General features: G+C 40.4%; 1 protein-coding gene across 5 annotated transcripts in view; it reads left to right on the top strand.

Moving 5' to 3' along the window:
- Positions 1-20,799, top strand: part of CHN1 (chimerin 1) — a 204,742-nt gene that overhangs the window by 175,237 nt on the left and 8,706 nt on the right. For all 5 annotated transcript variants that reach the window (XM_032855932.1, XM_032855934.1, XM_032855936.1 and 2 more), the window contains 4 exons: positions 5,333-5,417; positions 16,319-16,492; positions 17,242-17,319; positions 20,216-20,353. In XM_032855932.1, the coding sequence (XP_032711823.1) occupies positions 5,333-5,417; positions 16,319-16,492; positions 17,242-17,319; positions 20,216-20,353 (475 nt within the window). The remainder of the gene's footprint in view (positions 1-5,332; positions 5,418-16,318; positions 16,493-17,241; positions 17,320-20,215; positions 20,354-20,799) is intronic.

Genomic DNA, 20,799 nt, shown 5'->3' with positions numbered 1-20,799 from the left:
CTCTCCTTTTATTACTGACATTCAAACTGAAGATGGGAATGTCAGAAACCTGATGAAAAGGTGTTCTGGTTTTCTTCCAGAAGCCGGGGTTTGGAGCAGGATCACAGTAGGCCCAGTGGAGAAAAGCTTCAGTTTCCCCGGGTCAGTGCCCAGAAAACAGCTGACCCACAGGCTGTGCCATGGGGGTCCCTCAGTGGCCCACTCACCTCCCTCCCTGTGTGTTCTCATCCTGGTTCTAGCCAGCGTCTTCTCTGGGATAGACATTTGGGATCCGGTAATTAACTCAGTCTTTCGTCCCTGGTTCTCAGTGATGTCAGTGATGTTAACATGAAGGGAGTTGTTCATAGGTGAAAAGCAATCTCAAATGTCATGGTAATAAAGTTGTCTTCTTTCTAGTTATAGAAAAGGACCTTCAAACTAGTTGCAATGCCCTTTGTTCAGGAAGGTATAATTCATGCTGTGTACTCTGTCACTTTCATTTGTCAAGATGTACTAGAGGTTTGGAGGTGGCCTAGGAAAAAACCTGTGGCCAATTTACAAGGTTGCTTTTCTCAGGACCATCCTTGTCCTCCCTGATAATGTTATACACTGAAGCTGAATGCGCTCTTGGATTATCTCACCAAAACACCCTCCCCAAAGGGACTTTTTTTTGGGGGGGAGGGGGTGTAAATGATCAAGTGATTTGTTCAAATAACTCTAAGGAAGAAAATAGTGCTGGTCAGTTTCCCATGTTATAAAGCCAATGTACATCATTAAGGTCACAGAGTAAACAGCAGAAACAGATTATAAGAAACACTAATTAAAGATCAGCAGAGGTCATAGAATAAAATAAGATACCACTTAACACCTTATTCATCTTAAGACCATGGTCCCCACTGTCCATCAGCCTCGACTACAAGAAACACAGACAAGAAGCCAGAAGTTTTTGTTTTTCTTGTAAAAGGCCTTCAACAGGAATATAGATGACCTCGGTTCTTGATTTACATCCAGTGTTAGCAAAGTTCTCTGAGATGACCTCATCTGCATCTAAGAATCAATGAATGGGAAAAGGGACAAGGGGGTAAGGAAGAAGGAGAAAGAGCTGACATGACAGCCCTGGAGCAGAAGAAGAAACAGGAAAACTAAAACACAAACTTTTGAAAACATAAAAAACCTGGAACCATTTAGAATCAAAATCCTATGGAAAAGGTCACTAATGTTTGTCCTCTAGCTGTTTCTGTTGTAAAGACGTCAGTAATTCTGAACCCCGAGCGCTGACCAGCAGCTGGTCCCTAAGAAGGCATCTCCTGTGTTCCAGTGCATTCCAGACAAAAGTTGCCCTCTGTTACAATGTGAGGCTTCGGGCCGAGTCCCTGGACCCCTTGAGAACCACTCCACGCCTCCTTTCTCCCACATTCTACCCTAGTTCTTTCTTAGCATCCTCCTAAGCAGAAAAAAATCCCCAAGGCACAACTTTTGACCTTTTAATTATATTTTGAATGCCCATTACATTCTGATTTAATCATTTTTAGGACAGGTAATCAGAAAACAACCATCTCTGTTAAACAGAATGAGATGCAGGTGTGCGGGCCCTAGGGCCTCGTGTGCAGGAACAGCACTCTGTTGCCATCATGACAAAGTATGTGATATAAACATCACTGATTATATAAAACTGCATTTAAAATAAAACATTTAGATAAGGCACTTTAACAAAGTATTTGTTACTTTTTCTTTAACGTGCTTGACATTTATTATATGACTTTAGTGTCATCCAGGAAAGAAATTTGCTTTCAAGTCCAGCAGCCCTTCTCTGGATTTCTGGCCAGTTCCAGTCCCTATCCCCTATTTCAGCCAACTGAACTTCCATCTAATGCAGAGACTCTGGACAGTGAACTCCCTTAGCCTTCCAGACTCCAGGCCCCATGACTCCTGCACAGCCATCCGCTCCCCTCCTTCCTTTTTCCCAACTCAGAGAATGGGGGAAATAATTCTCTTATTCAAAGCTAATCCCTCTGTCCTGGATCCTATCTCCACTTGCCACCTTTAGGAACTTTACTGCAGGAGTTTCTCCTCTTTCCCAATAGTTTTCTTCAATCTGCCATTCCCCACCCTCCTCCCTTCCAAACCTGTTCCCCTTCTGTTCCCCCTGTTTATGCCCTCTTCCCCTCTCCTGTGCCTCTGATTCTGTTGGTTACCAAGGCCTGCTCATTCTGCCTCCTACATAACTCCGTTACCCCTTCCTCCACCACCGCTGCCTGAGTTCAGCCCACACCATCTGTTACCTGGACTCCTGCCAGACATAGCCTCCTACCTAATTTGTCTTCTGCCAGCCTTGCCTGCCTGTGTCACTCACCTGGAAAATCCTCAGTGACCCTGCTTTGCTCACTGAACAAAGTTAATCTGTAGGCATGGAAAACAGACACCCTGTCTCTCTTGATTCTTGCCATGTGGTCATCCCCACCTGTGCCCATGCTGAACGTCCTTATGATTCTCTAAACCTCCCATTGTTTGGCTCAAGCCATATACCTTTGATTTCCTCGGAACAGTAAAGGAATTTTCCTAATGCACCCCCTCCAACACACATACCCCATTCGTGCCCTACAGGTCACCCAGCTGACCCACTTAAGCCTGCAGAGTGCCCATCCCCACCCCCCCGAGCTTCCCATGCACTCTGTGGGGACTTTCTCTTGAGCATTTTCACACTGTATTTAATGGGAGAAACCCACAGTGAATTCCTTGAGCCAGGATCCTTTTTATCTTTGTGGTCATTACTTTCAAAATGTTCATGAATGAATAAAAATGACTACTGAATGAAGTCTCTGTTTTGATGACATCTAGGGGAATAAAAAAGACAAAAAGGCTACGATGTTCCATTTTTACAGACAGAGTCCACTGTCGTAAAGCCATAGGGGTCACAAAACAAAATTTAAGGAATATACATTATAGAGATAATGATTCAAAAGGGAATCCAGTTAAACCCCGTTAAACAAGTAGACATTTAGTAAGCTTCTGGTGCTTCAGTCTCCTTTCTAGAACCGTTTCCTGGAGAGCTGTATAAGCTCCCTTCCAAGGGGTGTTAACAAAGGGAAAACAACAGCAGCCCCACACGGCTCAGGATGCCTTTATAAAACACCATCCAAGAGGGTAACGTATAAATTACAGTTTCCTAGAGGTTGCTTTCTGATCTCACATGGGATCCTTCAGTCAGAGCGCCAGCCTGCTCGGAACCATCCAACCCTTCCTTTGTCATATTTTGTCATACTTGTCATATGAAGAGACGTCCCAAGAATTCCCAGATGCCGCACTCGCTACTGCTATTTTGAAGGTGGGGAGGGGACTTAGTTCTGTCATAACCTCCCAGTACTCAGTGCTGTTTGCCATGAGCCCAGTTTTAAGGTATTTCACATCATCTACTCTATTTTTGCTCTCCCAAATGTGACTTTAAGATCCTTTATCATGAGATAACTGGCAGATACAAGATGGACTTACTTCCTCTGTGCTTCTAGTCCATTTCTGTTGACCTCACCAAGTCAAGTGATGCTGGAGTGTCCAACATCTTGCAACATCTAACCCAGTGGGTATCCCAGAAACTCTCCCTGAAACTAACGCCATGCTTCTATAGCTCTTCCATGATTATGTAACTTTTTGAAATACAAGTCAGCGCTGTTTCACTCATTCTGCTCAAAGCAAAGCAAGGCTTCCTACTATCCAGTTTTATTCACTCCGGGGAACACAGACCAACAAAAAAGACATCACAGACTATTTGAATGTTGATCTTGGGCTCTGCTTTAGAAACTCTAGGAAATGCTTTCCGTCACAGGCACTGAGCATCAGTAACAATCCGGAAGCAACTGTGTCTGCATTCCTGATGCTTTTCCATAAAAGACACAGAAGAGATTATGACCTTCTTTTCCAAAATCAACACATTTTGTACTCAAGCTCACTTGGCAGTGACCAGAGTCACAAGCACATACCTACTTGGAAGGAACCAACAACAGGTTATCCATGACAGCCTTACCCAGCCAGTGTTAGTATTCTGACATACCTTTTCTCATTGATCTCAATAATAAGCTTTTTTTTTTTTTTTCATTTTAACATCTCTGGAATTGGGATTTCTCTATAATCAGTGGTTTGTCATAATTTACCTGGCTTGGTTTTTCTAAATGGAATATATGTCTTGTGTTCAATGTAAGTCTTGTGTTCAATACAATCTTAAGTTTGAAAGAATAAGTTATATTATCTTAAAAATCATCTACCTATTTGATACATAAAAAGAACAGTAGCAAAAATGACCATCTTAGCGGTGAATTTCATCATTTGTATTATCTGTTCTGACAGATACTTATGTTAGAGTACAAATCGTCACATTTTATGATTTTCACTGTCTTTATATGACTGTTTCCTGCAGGAGAACATCATACATATAAGAAATTTTCTCAGGTAAATGTACTTTGATACACAGATCAGTGACTTCCTGGTTCCCTCTCCCTTCTTTTTTTCCTGGGTGGAAATATCAGCCAATATCTGCTCAGAATTTTTTTTTCCTCAGAAATCTCAAAGTGTTATGAGAATATTCCAGATTTTTTTTCTTTTATTTTTTAATATTAGGGTTTGAATTCCTTGCCTCCCTTTTCTACCAATACTTTTTCATCTGAGTTAAGCTAGAATGGCTTCTCTCTCCTATACAGAAAAGTCTAGGTATCTTAGCATTTGAATCCTTTCTTTGGAGATTCCTTTCTTAGGGATAAAGGAATCAAATGCAGTTAAAAGTTTTTGAGGCTGAAATGATTCATATGAAATGAGGCATAATTACTACACTCAAGTAAGGTTTCTGATTAACTCTCCCTTCTGCAGTTTCTAAAATATATTCATTCCCTTAACTAATGTAAGTATCAAATGGTTTTGAACAGAAATTGGCCATTTTTGCTGCTTCAGTTGTGACCAGTCTCACTAAGTATCACCTTCACCATCTGTGGTCACAGAAGGTAGGTCATCTGACAAAATCCTTACCGGACTCAGAGATACCCTGCATCGCTCCTTCTCCTTTGTATAACTCAGAGATGAGGCTTATGGCTGGAGGGAACCAGCTGGAGAACCACTGTAGAAATTGTTTTGCAAAGTGAATCACAGAATAATGGGTTGATGTATCACCATTTCTAAAACAAAGAGGAAATCGAGCTCTGAAAGAAATTTTAACTGCTTGTCGGTTCCACTCAGCTAAAGTTTCCCTAAATGCAGCCACACCACACCTCTTCGGTACTATGGTTTGTATTTCCGCACTTTGACAGAAAACCATCTCTTCGTCCATGTGTTTTCCCCTCTGGCCACTCTGTCACTCACTGCTCTTTTTCAGGTCCATACGTTCAGAGGACCACACTGGTGTGAATACTGTGCCAACTTCATGTGGGGTCTCATTGCTCAGGGAGTGAAATGTGCAGGTAAGAGCCCTTCCCTTTTTGCTTTATTGAGTTACGAAGTTAGAAGGAATAAGTTATAAGGAGATTTGCTATTATGCACATACAGTGGGCTGGATCCCGGTTTGCTCTTAACACACAGGCAGTAGTCTAGATTTGCAGACAGCCACTTTGGAAACTCAGTTTATCCGCCCTTAACCTTTTGTACTTAGGGGGCAGCAGACTAGGGATCCAGTATTAGTCCATTAAAAAGAGAGAAGTTGGCCTGTTCAGAAAGTCTGATAAAAGGAGATAAAAGTAAGGCAGTTATATTTAACTCTTGCCTTTGATGTTACAGTAACTAAATTTATAAAAATGATTTTTTTAAGCAGTGTACAGGGACCTATGATTGTTGCCTTGGAAACTGAATTTTAAAGATAACTTGTTAAGCTGGATTGTCCTTACTATATTTTTTTTGCAAAATCAAACTGAAGTTTAAAAATCTGTGAATTTATCTTCAAAGATGGTTACCAAATTCTGAAAAACCACTTAGTCAGTAATATTTTGTTTGTGACATTTTGAAATCTTGAATATGCCAAATCCTTTCTATAAAATATGACCACAGTAGTTTTAGATATACATTTTGAAGAAACTTTCAAGGTTTACTCATAAAGAAATAAGCAACTCTGGGATACAATGAAATGCCTTATGAAAATAAGTTATACACATCATGTGAAATTCCTTTGTATAAAACAACTATACCAAGAATTGACCATTTATTCAAACTACTCTAAATTCTGACATAGGCTTAGAAATAATGGTTTAAATTACAGTGTTTGGTCATAGACATTTCTTTCTGCTATTTAAATTGTAAAAGTAAAAAATACATTCTTACATATCTTTTAGCACGAAGCTTAGCACTTAAAACTGTACACTAAAAGTATTTCAAAATGGTAATTATAATAATTCTATCAAGTTTATCACTAAAAACCCATCTTTCTTTAGTGGCATGATCTTGTAAAAATTTTAATTCCAGTAGAAGTAGCATGCACGTGCTGTATTAGTTTCAGGTGTACAATACAGTGATTCAGCAGTTCTGCACCTTCCAATGTGCTCATCGCAGTAAGTGTACTAGGAGCCTCCTACTCTGCCATCTTCCCTGGAGGTCTCCTGCAGCATGATTTTTTTTCTTAAGATTTTATTGATTTTTGGGAGGGGAGGGCAGGTGGAGGGAGAGAGAATCTCAAGTAGACTCTCCACCCACCAAGGGCAGAGCCTGATGCAGGGCTCAAACTTAGGACCCTGAGGCCATGACCTGAGCTGAAATCAAGAGTCAGACACTCAACTGTCTGAACCACCACCAACCCGCCCCCCAACTCTGTGGCATGATTTTTAGTGGAATATTTTTATTGCCCATTATGTGCAGAAATCTCTAGGGTCTGGTTTTTCTTACTTCTAAACTGCATTTTTCTAATAGCAAGGTAAAATATGCAATGCACATTAATGTTCCAAGTCCTTTCAGTTATTATTCCCTTAGCGTCACTAAGGCATGGTAAGGTTCCAGGCATACATCATTAGCCAAATCCATTCAGGGACCTCCCTGTCACACACAGGGATAAAAATTCCCCTCATGTTGACTTTGAACCACGCAGAGGTATCTCATAGAGAGCCTCGGCTCAGATCCAGTCTGACTCGTCCATCATCCTAGAGGGATGACAACCCCAATTGCAAGTGTCTGCCCAGAGAATAAATGAGGATAATCTTGTCAGCCTTCCGACTGGTGGTTACCAGTCAGGATGAGATTAGGCAGGCTGTGGGTAAGCCTTTGAACTGGAGGGGAACACATTGGAACCTCCAGTGATGTTAAGACCATCTACAGTGTGGGAGTGCTTGTTCCTGAGCACAAATCACCTGCTTAAGGAATGTTGGTCTCAATCAGCATTAGGGATTAGATATAAATTTAGAAACTTTGACACAGCCAGACCAGCCAAGAACTTGCAACAGTTTCTTGAACGCTTTGTGACCATCACTGATTTAAAAGCTTCTCTTTTACTGGAGTAATGATGTATATCACTTAAGTTTTGAAATATGAAGCCCATCTACATAAGAATTCTGAGTTTGCTATGTTAGCAGAGAATAGGTTCTTGTATGCATAACCCTTGACAATATGCTACAATCCCAAATCATGTTTGAAAGAAATGCTTTGGAACCTTTATGACAGTAATAATAGGAAGGAGAAGGAAAGAGAAAGTGATTTGCCCCCTCCTACAGCTACCCACTTTAATAGTCTCCACAATTGTGTAGGAATTGAAAGAAAAGCCTTGAGGAGAATTTTCATTTTTATGCCTTGTCCGTGAAAGCATTCTGTTCTCTGTGATTTGAACCATATTAATGTATAAGAACAAGTCAACTCCTTTTTTTAATTTTTTTATTTTTTTTATTTTTTTTTAAAGATTTTATTTATTTATTTGAGAGAGAGACAGTGAGAGAAAGCATGAGCAAGGAGAAGGTCAGAGAGAGAAACAGACTCCCCGTGGAGCTGGGAGCCCAATGCAGTACTCGATCCCGGGACTCCAGGCTCATGACCTGAGCCGAAGGCAGTCGTCCAACCAACTGAGCTACCCAGGCGTCCCTCAACTCCTTTTTTTAAATGTGAAGGTTGGCATTTGAATTCGTTCTGTTTTCTACGACAACGAATTCTTAGATCTGAAGTGGCTGATCCTGACCTTTGAGCCATCCACTTTAAAACAGAATGCAAAGGGCGCCTGGGTGGCTCAGTGGGTTAAGCCGCTGCCTTCGGCTCAGGTCATGATCTCAGGGTCCTGGGATCGAGTCCCACATCGGGCTCTCTGCTCAGCAAGGGAGCCTGTTTCCCTCTCTCTCTCTCTCTGCCTGCCTCTCCATCTACTTGTGATCTCTCTCTGTCAAATAAATAAATAAAATCTTAAAAAAAAAAAAAAATTATATAAAAAAAAAAAAACCAGAATGCAAAGAATTAAGAATATAAAGAGAGAGAATTATGATAGGTTAAACAATGTCTTCCTAAAGAGGTCCACTCTCTAATCCCTGGAACCTGTGAGTATGTTACCTTTAATGGCAAAAGGGACTGATTGAAGCTAAGGTCTTGAAATGGGGAGATGACCTTCCATTGTTGGGGTGGGCCCAGGATAATCACAGTCACGGTGTCCCTACAACAAAGAGGCAGAGTCTGAAAAAAAGGGACAGAAGCAGACATCAGAAAAGGGAGAAGATGATAGGCCGTTGGTTTTGAGAGGGAGGAAGTGGGCCAGGAGCTAAGGAATGTGGGCAGCCTCTAGAAGCTGGAAAAGGAAGCCTAGAAACACTGCCTCCCCGGAGCCTCCCGAAGGAGCACAGGCCTACTAACACCTTGATATCCACCTAGGGAAACTTGTGGCCTTGGGGCATCTGACCCCCAGAACTAGGACATGAACTCTAACGATGTAATCCACTGAGTTCGTGATAATTTGTTACAGCAGCAATGAGAAACTAATACACTAGCCACTGAACATTTAAGACGTTACTTCTGTGTAGACACGGCCTTTCCTACGCCTGCCCTTGAGATCCCAGAGCAGGCACCAAACATCCTCTTCATCTACCAACGTCTCCCTCCCTCTAGCTTGCTTGAAAGACTACAAGGACGGGGCAAGGGAGCATGGAACGGCAGCTTGGGAGCGGAGACTGAAATATTTATGAGCACAACAGGTAGTTTGTAACAGCAGAGTTCAAAGGATCCTCGTTCGGACAAAAAAGAGTTTTCCCAAACCATGTTTCCTTTCTCTATGAAAGGGACTTAAGTTAAAATAATCTGTTGTTATATAATCACTGAGCTTGCCAAACACCCCTCCCATCAAAAAGACCATGATTCCACCAGCGTTCCTGAGTTGTTTTCACCTCAGCCTTGCCATAATAATCTGAGAATTAAGCCAAATAATAATTGTAAATCACACATCAACTTAGTATTGGTTATTTATTCAAGCGACTCTGTTTTTCCAGTGTGTCATTCACACTGCTGTCATCACACACAGACACACGCACACATGGGTGTTCTTTCCTAGTAATAGAATGTATTCATTGCTTTAAGTATACAAGGACTTGGATTTTAGGTTGAAGAAAGGAAGTGAAAGTAATTTATTTTAAATTTATTTTAATTACTGCTTTGATTGACTGGACCTAAAAAGTTATGTTTGTCCTTTTATTTTTTTTTTTTATCATATCCATTTATTAGAGCGCGCGTGCATGGGGGTGGGCGGAGAGGGAAGGAGAGGGAAAGAGAGTCTCAAGCAGACTGGGTGCTGAGCACAGAGCTCCACAGAGGGCTCGCTCTCACTACCCTGAGATCATGATCTGAACCAAAACCAAGAGCCACACGCTTAACCAACTGAGCCACCCAGATGCCCGAATGTTTGTCCTTATAAATTACCAGTGAGAAGTTGATTAGGCTTGTTTAGAAGTTTCATGTAGCAGTATTTTTACAAATATCCAAAGAATAAATTATTCTTTATAATTTTGCTTATGAAAGTAATGACGTCTGATACATATGAGAATTGGGCTATTCCCATTTTCCCTGGATGGAGATTCAGGGAGGGGGATATCTAAGAGACACATTTTAGAATAAAAATTTGATTTGCAATTATTTAAAATATGAACACACATGAGGCACCTGGCTAGAGCGTGCGACTCTTGATCTTGGAGTTGTGAGTCCAAGCCTCACACAGGGTATAGAGAGTACTTTACAAAAAATCTTTTTAAAAAATGAATAAAATATGAACACTCAAAGAATGAACAATTATCTTTCCTTTCAAAACACACATTAACATTACCTTTTAATCCTAGCAATATAATGTGAATAATATCAGCTATTTTTTTTCAAAAGATAGATTTTTGTGCTTTGTAGATATGAAACATCCATTTTTTAGAGAAATCAAACCCTAGGAATTCTGAAATCTGAGAATAGCTTAGAGTTAGTGTCTAAGTAATAGAAACCTTAATAAAGGACAGAATAAAATGTGAGTTGAGTTTTTTCATTTTTCCTTTCATATGGTTTAGTCCATGCTTATTAACTTGAAGGATTAGGAGGGGGATGTGTTTCATTGTAGCATAAAAATAACCTACTAACCAAGAGATGCAACAAATAAAATTTTGTTGTTGTTTACAGTGTAGAGCTTCCTTGAGAGAAATGGAACGATAGAGGAGTTATATGACTTTAATAAATAAGGATGAAAACCAAATAAAGTCTTAATGGCAAACTGAAATATGATGTATGGCTAGTTCCTGCAGGAGCGATTTTCAGAGCAAGCTCAGAGCTGGTATATTGCACCGTGAACTTAAGGGTATAAAGATGCTTTATTTTCATGACTTTGCCCTATCCTTTGTTCATCTGAAGGACTTCATAGCTAATCCTGACAAAAATTTGGCTTTTGAAATTTATTTCTAAACTCAAGTAGAATATGTTGTCCCGTAGGTTTATTTTAAATATTTTTTAAAGATTTTATTTATTTATTTGACAGACCAAGATCACAAGTAGGCAGAAAGGTGGGGGGGGGCAGGCTCCCTGTTGAGCAGAGATCCCAATGATGCGGGGCTCAATCCCAGGACCCTGGGATCGTGAACTGAGCTGAAGGCAGAGGCTTTAACCCACTGAGCCACCTGGGCTCCACCCATAGTTTATTCTTATTCAAATGGAAGAAATAGATCAGTTTAGAAAACATTTTCCTCTTCCTTAATTCCTAAATCTGAGCTCAGTCATCACTCTACCCACTTGTCACTGAGTCACAAATAATCTACGAGTCTAATGTTTAAAGTGATAGATGACTCCAGTTATTGAATGGAAAAAAGTTAGCATTAACATCAGATCACTATTCACATGTTTTGATAATGTGTCAAAATTTTACTGGTTTGCTTTGTAGTGGTTTTCCATATGGAATTTATACCTAGGGAAAGAATAGGACAAAACAAGAATATAATGGGTAGCTTCTATCACTGCTTTTTAAAAGTCCTTGCCAGGGGCGCCTGGGTGGCCCAGTTGATTAAGCGTCTGCCTTTGGCTCGGGTAGTGATCCCCAGGATCCTGGGACCAAGCCCCGTGTGTTGGGCTCCCTGCTCAGTGGTGAGCCTGCTTCTCCCTCTGTCTCTGTCTCTGCCTCCTTCTCTTACTGCTTGTGCTCTGTGTGTCAACAGAATAAAATCTTTAAAAAAAAAAAAAGCCCTTGCCAATGATTTCACTCATATGTGTAATTTAGGAAATAAGTGAGCAAAGGGGAAAAAGAGAGAGAGAGACAAACCAAGAAAACAGATTGTTAACAATAAAGAATAAACCGATGGTCACCAGAGGGGGAAGTGGGTGGAGAGATGGGTGAAGTAGGTGATGGGGATTAGGGAGGACACTTGTGATGAACCCAGGGTCATGTATGGAAATGCTGAATCACTATATTGTACACCTGGAACTCATATGACACTGTGTCTTAACTGGAATTAAAAACTTAAATGAAAGTAAGTACACTGATAAAAAAGTCCTTGCCAAATCATTTATTTTAATATATATATATATATATATAATAGTAAAATATAAAAATGTCTCTTTTAAACTCAAGTATATAGAACAAACAAATGGGTACAATAAACATTACCGAGTAAGAGGCTGAAACTAGCAAATTCATCTTCGGGGCTGGAAACTGTAACTCTTGGGTGTGTGATACGCGGCTAGTGAAGGGCAGCAGGCGTCGCTCGGTGGGAAGAGCACAGGCTGGGAATCCAGAGGCCAAGGCTATATCGCAGTTCTGCCACTTTCTGGCAGGAACGAGTCATTTGGACTCTTGGAGCTTTATTGCCTCTATCTGCCTCTGTAAATGCACTGGGATAGGCTGTTACCAAAAGCCCTTTCCAACTGGATCTGTTGCTTCTTTGTATACACTTCAAGTATGAGGCACATCAACATTAATATGAAATTATGAAGCTTTGCTGACTTTTATACATTTAAATACTATGGATGAGTTCTTCCGGTTCTGGACGAGATGAATAAATAGGTTTCATTTTATTCCTCACAATTTTAATAACAGAAGACCCTGTGCAAAACCTATACATCAGCTATGAGAAGACTCTGAAAGTGGAGAAAAGCAGGCAGGCCAACCCCAGGAACCCCACAGCAAGTTGCCTGGTGGTTGGGATTGGTTTTTTCCTCCCTCCCGTGTATCCCCAGCCTTGGCACGGGAGAAGCAACAACCCAGCAGTGCCAATTAGCACAGACCAAAGATGATCCAAAGAAAAGCCTTCTCTTCCTAGCCAAAGCTCTGGGAAAGGGTAGCCAGCCAAAACCTTTCCGCCCTTCTTGCCATCCTCCAGGCGAGCATCGGGAACAAGGCACAGTGAGGCAGCCGCCCGCAGTAGTCTATGGGCAGAACCCGGTTTCACCCTGCCCTGCAGTCCCCAGGGTGCACCTCGCCCCTGGGAGTGAGTAGAGCCCTGTATTTCATCACTGCCTGGCAGGAAGGAAGCGGTAACCCCTCCTGGCTGAGCCTGTGGGTGACATCTGGACTTCTGTCCCACCACGTAGTAGGAGCAGCACCCTCTCAGCCCCAGTCTGTGGGTGGAGCCCTGTCTTCACCCTGACCTGCAGTGATGAGACAGCTGAGATAGGACATTAACCTGTCTTCCACGTGTACCCTGTGGTTCCACATGGCACGGCATTCCTTCTCAACCAGGCTTCTGGGCAAACCCTGGCTTCCATCCCCACCCTGCAGTAACTAGGATGTGGCCGTCTCCCTCCCCAGAATGTGGGATACAGCCCTGCTCTTTGGGTACCGTACAAGTAGGGTGGGCAAAATAGCACTGCAGTAATGGTACAAAGGCTTTGCAAACTACATGGGTATTTGAACCTTGGCCTACAAAAGCAAGCCAGGACATGCATTCTGATTCTCAACAGGTTAACTCTCTGCTAAAAGAGAAATGTTCGGTAGGAACCAGAGTCGTCTTGTAACACTCAAAAATATCCAGGCTTCAGTTCAAAATTACACTTCATACTGAGAAGCAGGAAAATCTCAGATGAAAAAAGAACCAACAGATGCCAATACCGAAACGACCTAGGCACTAGAATGATGGGACCAGGAAGACGGCCACCACGATGATGCTCCAGCAGCAATTATAAGTACTCTGGAGACAAATGAAATATAAGAAATAGAAAATGAAGACAAAAAATAAATGGAGGGGCGCCTGGGTGGGTTAAAGCCTCTGCCTTCGGCTCAGGTCATGATCCCAGGCTTTCTCAGGCTCGGGCTCTCTGCTCAACAGGGAACCTGCTTCCCTTCCTCTCTCTCTGCCTGATTCTCTGCCTACTTATGACCTCTGTCTGTCAAATAAATAAATAAATAAATTCTTCTTAAAAAATTGTTTAAATAAATAATAAATGGAAATTTTATAACTGAAAATTGCATTAACAATAACCTCACCAGATAGATGGGCTCAATAGCAGAATGGAGGGGACAGAGGACGGAACTGGTGAACCTGAATACAGATCAATAGAACTTCTCCAACTCAAGAGAAAGAAAATAGACTTTGAAAAGTGACCTCAGCCTCAGAGACCTGTAGCAGAATAGTAAAAGATTTATCATTTGCGTTGTTGGAGTCCCAGAAGAGGAGAGAGGCTGAAAAAATATTTTAAAAATGAGTGGCTGAAAACTCCTCAGATTTGGTAAAAGCCAAGAAAAATTAAGTACTTATTTGGAGACGCTTTTGTGTAAATGAAATGTATTAGAACAGTGAAGAGGAAGAAGCAGCTATAACCCCAGGCATCCACGTCCTGTCTCATTCACATGGGACAAACAGAGCTGGCCCAGAATTCCACTTAGCTTCCGACCACAGGCTGATTGGGACAATGCCATGTAACGGACCCTGGGCTGCCGCATAGAAAAGGCCTCTCAAAAGATTCTTCTCAATAATGACAGCAACATAGTCCTGGTAAACACCTCTAACCTACTATGCCTAAGAAATTGCATATATTAATATTAAGTCTCACAGGAACCTATAATGGATAGATAATAAATACTATTATTCCTATTTTACATAACTGAGGCACAGGAAAGGCACTCAAAATTGCACAGCTAATAGATGAGAGAGCTAATTCTAACTCAGAGAAATTACAGAAAACATTAAAATATTCAGGGGAAACAAGGTCTTTTAAGTGGACATTTGCCATTGATTTGCCTTAGGATTGAATCAGAAATCTTACCAGTAACTAAGAGAGATATAAAGAGGAACTGGGGGTCTGGGTGATGTAATCACTTCGACATTGTCTAAGTATTACAGAATGTTGTCGAGCCATGTCCTCTGGTAATACAGATCCAGCTCGGTGCTCTGGAGGCCCATTTCTGTCTTCAAAGAAGCAGCTGCTATTCTTGAATGAGGATAACATTGGGCATTGTTGGCATTGGCCGTGCCTTCTCCAGTGCTGTTCTCTTACACACATATGCAAAGACCCAGTGTCCCTCTGTACCTAGCTTGTCTTTGCACACGGGAGGTGCTCGCTACAGTGGAATTCCTCCCTTTGAGTCACACAGGCCTTACGTTATGCATTGCAAGTTGGCAGTGTCTACATATTTAACGAAAGAATGATTCCATTTATAAATTTTGGCAAATTTCCCTCATCTCTGTTTATTGTTACCGCCCTATAGAACTAGACTGCAGCTTTACCAAGTCATTATTAGAATGATAATCACCAACATTTGCTGAAAGAGCAAGCAAAACTAAAGCTTGCCCAGTGACCACAGGCAGTGGCCGTGGCCTTGTAGGATTTTCAGATTGTTTCATTAAGACCTGGATATCACTGAATCAGATTTACAAGGGGTCAACATCAAGTCCTTATGAAAAACTTATGTCCTTATGAAAAAAAAAATTATGGGTTAGGTTTTTAGAAGCATAAAGATGACATTTATTTTAGTTATTATTCAGTGATGGCTTATCACTCTTCACTCTAATAGAGCAAAATATTTGAATTCTTCTCTGTCCCTTCTAAAATTCCATTGCTCTCTTCTTGTTGAAAATGAAGTATCTCCTGACATTAACTAGAAGATGTTTGAGTTCTGGCATCTTAAAAGTTACAACTCAGTAAAATTACAAAGCAAAGGACAAGCTTCAGGAGAGGCACAATGGTATTGGTGTTAAAATTGTGGACCCTAGATACATCTGTAGGCTTAAATCTCAGTTCCATTGCAAACTCAGGGCATGACTTTGGGTAAATCACTAACATGTGCTCGGTTTCATCAGATTTATAAAATGAGAAGAAAAATAGTACCTATTTTATAAAGTTTTCTGAGCTTAACGGAAATAATGTAAAGCTCTTGGACTAGTGCTTGACATCAGTAAGCCTGTGCTGATAGTAAATAATACTATGACTATTTTTAGCCACTAAATTTATTGTTTTATATATCTATATATCAAGGCTTATGAAGAGATAGGAATATGAGTGGCATGATTTTTAAGAAGACCCGGGGATATTTTTACTTTTGGAGATCTAATTCCTCTTCATATCAAATATATTAAAGTATAATCCTATTTCCCACATCAAATATAATTTTTATGTCACTTTGAAGAAATGGACAATTTTAAGTTGCCTGTTTGGCATAATATTACATTTTGTAGACATCTAAACACTTACTGATTTTGTTTGATCTGGGTTGAATTTCTCCTGAGATCACACAGCATGTAAGAAATGAAGCATGAGCTAGAATTTTCATCTGCTGACTTAAAACCAAAATTTTCCAAGAGAAAAGATGGGAAGAATGTTTTTACACTCTGCAGAAACTGCTGGAAGCTAGTCGCCTTTTAAGCCTCACTGAAGCTGGACGGACTGTCTTTTGCTAAAATAAACACTCCAGAACGCTCAAAACTCTGCTCAAAACATTGATGAATTTTTCCTTTCTATATTTTTCTTTTAGATTGTGGTTTGAATGTTCATAAGCAGTGTTCCAAGATGGTCCCAAATGACTGTAAGCCAGACTTGAAACATGTCAAGAAGGTGTACAGTTGTGACCTTACAACACTCGTGAAAGCCCATATCACCAAGCGACCAATGGTGGTGGACATGTGCATCAGGGAAATTGAATCTAGAGGTGAGGCGTTTCCAGTGTGGTTCAGCAGTTGTAATGCACCATGAATGCAAGTTCTCATGCCCTTCTGGGTGCCTCATTGCATAATCCAGTTGTCTTCTTCTGTAAGTTTAGGGGGAAATGATTTCAGATGTCCAATGATCTGAAAGCCTCAATGAGTTAATGTAGCATCTAATGAACTAGCTTGATTTTAAGGTACATTGAACTAGTTACAGGAAATACACTTAAATATTTTTATGGATGATGATGCTTCTAGTCTATAAAAGTTGACATATAGATAGCAATTTGCTTTTCACTTTTTACATTTTTCTAGGTCCAAGAAGCAAAGGTGTAGATGCTCTATTAAAACTAACCTAAGCCAAAAACAGCACTGCATCCCAATTCTTATTTCCCATTTGGGAAACACTGGTATGGGCCTATTAATATGGTTATCTTAATCTTCGGTTATGTAAAGAATTATGGTATAATTGGGGTGATGAATTATTTCCCTTAAGACTCAACATATTTGATCTAATTAGACTAAGTGGTGAGCCAAATTACAAATACTCAGGTAACAGTAGGTCAGAGTTTAAAAACTGTGAGTGCAGTGGTTTTATTTTAGGAGAAAATGTGAGGAGGTTTCTAAACAAGTGTATTTAATCATTCTTTCATGCACATTACTTCCCCAGCCTGAAGTATGGGAAGAAATTAAAATTTGGAGAAAAGGCATAATTCCAAAGAAACGTATTAGCTCCCTTGCTTTATTTTTACAGGTCTTAATTCTGAAGGACTGTATCGAGTATCAGGATTTAGTGACTTAATTGAAGATGTCAAGATGGCTTTTGACAGAGGTTTGTTCTTTAGCTCTTCAGCATGTTCATTAACTTAGGACAACAATGCCCCCTGCCAAGAAGGCACAGTTTATGTCATTCTTTATATTACTTGTCTAAGTCGTTGATTATTATTCCAAATTAAAAGCTTATAATTTTACTTTTTATTAGTATATCAAAGTGTTACATTTCAAGGTGAGGAAGAAACTGTATAAAATGTAACTCTATTATCAGTACCTGAGCACCCGAGGCTGGTCCCTGTTCATAAAAATATACACAGAACAGTTAAATTTACCAGAAATCGTGGAGGAGATAGGGCAGGGTGGTTGGGAGAATCTAAGTCATTACAGATCTCAGATTTCCCAGGCTGGAGTTGGCCCATCAAACCACCTGTCGTCCATGTATCCCATCACCATATTTGACTGAGTGGAGACTCAGTCTAATGACTTAGATGCCCCTACTACAGAATCGTTACTGATTTTATTTGAATTTATGCCATAAAGGAAAATATTAATAACTTTGGAATATAACCTAGTTTGTTGGGGTTAGGGGGGATGCTGGAGATCAGAAGAGGCTTTTCCGGAGAAGAACAGAGGTTGGCTGTATAATGTGTAAAGACCTTGGCAAGAGAAGAGTCTGTGCAAAGGCCCTGAGGCTGTCCTTGTCAAAGCCCTGAAAAGTGCTATGGCTTAGGGAGTAAGAAGTGAAAGGAGAATGGATGAAGATGCAATGAATGCAGTATCTTACTATAGAAAGAATTACCTGAATGGTAGAAGGGTTCTCAGACCCATGTCTAAATTCGATTTGATTTAACTTGTCATATAACTGAACTATAAGGTTGGTAATTTTATTTTCCAAACCAAAAATTGGATGTGTAACCCATAATGAGACAGGATATTTGACATGTGGATTCTCATAGAAAAATAACTAATAGATGGCGGAAACAGGAACTATGTGGCAAGAGAGAATACCAGTTTTCTTTCTTTTTTCCTGAGTAAAAATGTTGATAGAGGTGATATTTGCCTTTGCAGTTCTTCTACCTTCCATTTGTCCTCTCCCATCTCCTTTTCCAGATCTTTGGGCCTCTAGCGCCTGCCCACTTGCCCAGGGTTCCCCAGGGAAGCATTCTACATTGCTTTTTCCTCCCAGAAAGTGGTCTATCCCAGTTTTTACCACCACAGCCCGTGATTTCAACCCAAGTGTGAAAGACACATACCAGTGCTCTAATTCACACTTGAATGTGAATGTATGATACACCATGGCATTTTGCATTTAAAAGAGGCTTCTTTAAAGAAAAAGTAGTAGTAGTGTTAGGTTTATAGTTCTAGGTTGACAGTAGCTTTAGCTTACAAAATTTCACAGAAAGTACAGAGATTTCCCATATGACTTCTCCTCTCATGCTCCCCCCAACCCAGTTTCCCATTGTTAACATCTTGCATTAGTATAGTACATTTGTTACAATTGGAGAACCAACATGGGTACGTTCTTAATAACTAAAGTGAGTAGCTCACATCGAAATTCACTCTTTATGTTACAGAGTTCTATGGGTTTGACAAATGCATAATGTCATATATCCACATTACAGTGGCACATAGAACTTTCACTACCATGAAAATCATCTGTGCTTTACCTGTTCTTCCTTCCCCTTCTCCCCCTGCACCCCTGACAACCACAGTTCTTTCTACTGACTCCATAGTTAAGCCTTTCCCAGAATGTATATAGCCGGAATCATAGAGTATGTAGCCTTTTTCGACGATTTCCTTTACTTAGCAGTATGCATTTAAAGTTCTCCCATTGCTTTTCATGGCTTGACAGCTCTTTTCTTGCTGTTGCTCAATAACATTCTTTGTCTAGATAGATCAGTTTATTTGCCTATTGAAGGACATCTCAATTGCTTCCAGTTTTTTGGCAATTATGAATGAGATTGGCTGTAAATATTTGTGAGCACATTTTTGTGTAGACATAAGTAGTTTTCAGCTCTTCTGGGTAAATACCCAGGAGTGTGATCGCTGGATTATATGGTGAGAGTATGTTTAGTTTTGTAGGAAACCGCCTACCCCCAGGTGGCTGTACCCTTTTGTGTTCCCACCAGCAGCAATGTACAGTTCTGTGGTTCCTTGTCCTCCCAGCAGTCATTGTCAGGGTTCTGGATTTTAGCCATTCTAATATCAGGGTAGGGAACAGGCTGCTTTTTAATCAGCAGAAATCATTTGTAAGCCAAACGGAATAAAAGAAACCTAGGATAAGGTCAGCTCAGAGTAGGCACTAATTGAATCTTTTGTTTTCAGATATTCAGGTATTTTAACCAGTGACTAAATGCAGGGGAGTAAAGGAAGGCCAGCTTCCGTCGAGAGTCTTAAGGCCCAGGTCCTCTGAAATACTCCTCTATTGTATAACTTTTTTTCTTGTTATTTCAACACTCTAAAGTTTTGTTTCACTTTACTCTTGTGCTTCTCACTATCTGCCTACCTCTAGGGCTTAGATAGCATCCCAACGTCATGGTCATGTGTCAGAGCCTGGGGTGAGTCAGAGGTGGCGTTTTGTAAGCTAGGAGTGACTTTCTTGTTATTTTTCACATTCTCTAGGTTTATTTAAAAAAGAAAGAGAAAGTAATCCCACTCATTCCCCTAGGAATTCTCAAGTACTCCTGGAATTTACAAATATTGCTGTTGACCTCTGTCCTCTTATACTCCCCCCTCATTAAGCCTGGAAAAATAAGTAACTTCAGAATAGAAAATTTAAAAAAAAATGATTTTGCTTTCCACAGAAAATTGACCATTTATATACATCAGCACACAGAATTTGATACTAAAAACTGACGCATTGCCAATCTCTAAAGACTGTACAAAAAAACACGTTATGAAAACAGTGCTCTGCATTCAGACACTTACTCTTATTTTTTTAACCTCCTTCCAAGATGGGGAGAAGGCAGATATTTCTGTGAACATGTATGAAGACATCAACATCATCACTGGCGCGCTGAAACTTTACTTCAGGGATCTCCCAATCCCACTAATCACGTACGACGCCTACCCGAAGTTTATCGAGTCCGCCAGTAAGTATGAAGCCAGACATTCCAAATGACCCCACAGACTGCCTCCTCCTGGTAATCATTTCTCTGGTTTTTCCTGAGTTTCTTGAATGCGTACTAAGTATTTCCCCCTCGCCTTTCTCCACGGCTAATATACTCACAAGAATTTTGATCTTCTAACATCGGTTATTTATGATTTCTGCCGTCAGAAGCTTCTTTGTAATGGGCTAACCCTCATTTTCCAAAGTAAGGCTTAACCCAGTATTCCTTAGATAAGGACCAACACTTCCACAAAGTAAAAATGAGTAACTAGAAAAATAAAATTAAAAAACAGGACCAAACTATTTTGTTACTAGATTCAGACAGACGTAAAAGTTGCTCGATCAGATCCCATAAAAGTTTCTAAATTCTTACTTTCAATTTCTGTCCTTATTCTGTGACAGACCATTAACAGACAGTTTGTGAACTGG

This window comes from Lontra canadensis, unplaced genomic scaffold (genome assembly GCF_010015895.1).
Source record: "Lontra canadensis isolate GAN:19392208 unplaced genomic scaffold, GSC_riverotter_1.0 scaffold11, whole genome shotgun sequence".
NCBI lineage: Eukaryota > Metazoa > Chordata > Mammalia > Carnivora > Mustelidae > Lontra > Lontra canadensis.
This window is presented reverse-complemented; position numbering and strand designations above follow the sequence as displayed.